Here is a 1,734-nt window from a genome sequence, read left to right on the forward strand (position 1 = left end):
GGTAGGTTGAGGTCAGCTGCTGCGGGTGGCCCAGCCCCGCAAGTGCCCAGAACGGGCGTCAGGGAGAGTGGCTGGGCAGACAGGCAGGCAGGGCTGGGGGCCACAGAGAGAAAGGGGGAGAGCTTGGGCAGGCCCTGCTGCAGGGAGGGGGCGGGAGCTCTGGAGGCTGTAGGGGTGGTACTCTTGGTCCCCAAAAGGGCAGGAGTGAGGGGTGGGGCCTGCAGAGAGCAGGGTGTCTTGTCCTTGGCTGAAGTCCCAATCTCTTGCCAGGAGCCAGAAGTGCTGGGATTGGCCACCACGGGGGCCTGGGGACCAGAGTGCACTGCGGGGCCTGGGGCTGGTGGGCCAGGGGAGGCCGCTGGCAGAGGGGGCCGGAGGGTCACAGGTGTGACCAGCAGCTGGGCTGGGAGAGCCGTGGGAGGAAGGGCAGCCCTCCTGGCACGGGCCTCCCGAAGCCGTTTCTCCCGAAGCAGCTCCGACACAGTCTTGGGTTTGGGCCGGGGGCCGCTGGGAGCCGGTGGGGGCAGCCGAGAAGGGGTGGGCTCAGCCTGGCAGGACCCCAGGCCTCCACTCCCTTTGTGCGTGACGTTCTTCACAGCTTCTTGAGACAGTGTCTTTGGGAAGCAGCAGCCTGCGGGAGGACCGCTACCACTCAGGGAGCTGCGGCACCTGGCCCCCCTGCAGCAAGAGGGCCATGCACACACACGGCGTCCCAGAGTCCCTGACCAAGAGGGGTTCCGGCTGCACATTCCAAGACCTCTCTACATGGCAGCCCAAACGCCGACGCTCTGCCACAGACAGGGCAGGAGAGGCTCTGGGAGCTGCCATTCAAGCCCAGACCAGCCCCTAAACGCAACAGCTCAGTGCCTGGGCTGCCAGGCAACCCAGCATGAGAAAGCCTCAGCTGCAGGGACCCGGCCCTTGTCCCATTCTGCTAGCATGGGTGGCCAAGGGTCCCAGTGGCAGGTTGGCTGTGGGCAGTCTCAGGCCTGGGTCTGTGCTGGGAGGCTTGGCCAGCAGGTGGGGCGGTGGCAGGAGCCCCATGCTCGCCCACCAGGCTCTCTCCCCGCGGCCTGCTCGGGTAGGTCCGCACACCCAGGGGCCAGGGTCACAGCTCATCAGCGCAGAGGCCTCCCGCCACAACCAGGAGGCACAGAGGCAGTACCTGGGGTGCTCTGGGCACGCGAGGGCACCTGGAGAGGAAAGGAGAGGAGTCGGACCAAGGGACAGGCCCCCCACACCCCGATGTTCTTTACCACGCTATGCAACGGAATGAGGCCCCATGCGCTCGGTGGCCTCCCGTGCCTCTGGAGGCAACCCAGGAGATGGGACTGGCCGGCACAGGCCGGCCTCACTCCACTGCCCACAGGCAGCCCCTTGGGGTTGGGGCAGTAGGGTCTGTTGGCCTCAGACTGGCAATAGGACCCTGTGGCTCACCGTTCCCGCCAGTGTGCCCCCACGGAGATGGGCAGGAGCCCAGAGCCCAGCGGGCAGTGGCCCCCAACTCAGACTGGGCAGAGTCCCGGCTTAACTGACCGCATGGCCCCGGGGGCTCGAGGCTCCCACCCACGGAAATGCACACGCTTCCCTGGAGGGGCGTGGTGCAGTGGGTGGGGCAACAGCAGCTGGGAGAGGGAGCCCACCCACGGTTCCTGGCTGGGCATGTGCTACCCCACGCTCACCCCAGCTTCTCACAGGGCGCCAAGCACTGATACCTGCAGAAGACGTGGCGGG

General features: G+C 67.2%; 1 protein-coding gene across 1 annotated transcript in view; it reads right to left on the minus strand.

The window, feature by feature from the left end:
- Positions 1-1,734, minus strand: part of SNAPC4 (small nuclear RNA activating complex polypeptide 4) — a 24,626-nt gene that overhangs the window by 2,547 nt on the left and 20,345 nt on the right. Inside the window, 2 exon segments of the mRNA XM_027766261.1 lie at positions 1-631; positions 1,166-1,196. The exon segment at positions 1-631 is cut by the window's left edge and continues 802 nt beyond it. Of these exon segments, the coding sequence (XP_027622062.1) occupies positions 1-631; positions 1,166-1,196 (662 nt within the window).

The sequence above is a fragment of the Tupaia chinensis genome, unplaced genomic scaffold, assembly GCF_000334495.1.
Source record: "Tupaia chinensis unplaced genomic scaffold, TupChi_1.0 Scaffold142100_1, whole genome shotgun sequence".
NCBI classification, from domain to species: Eukaryota; Metazoa; Chordata; class Mammalia; order Scandentia; family Tupaiidae; genus Tupaia; species Tupaia belangeri.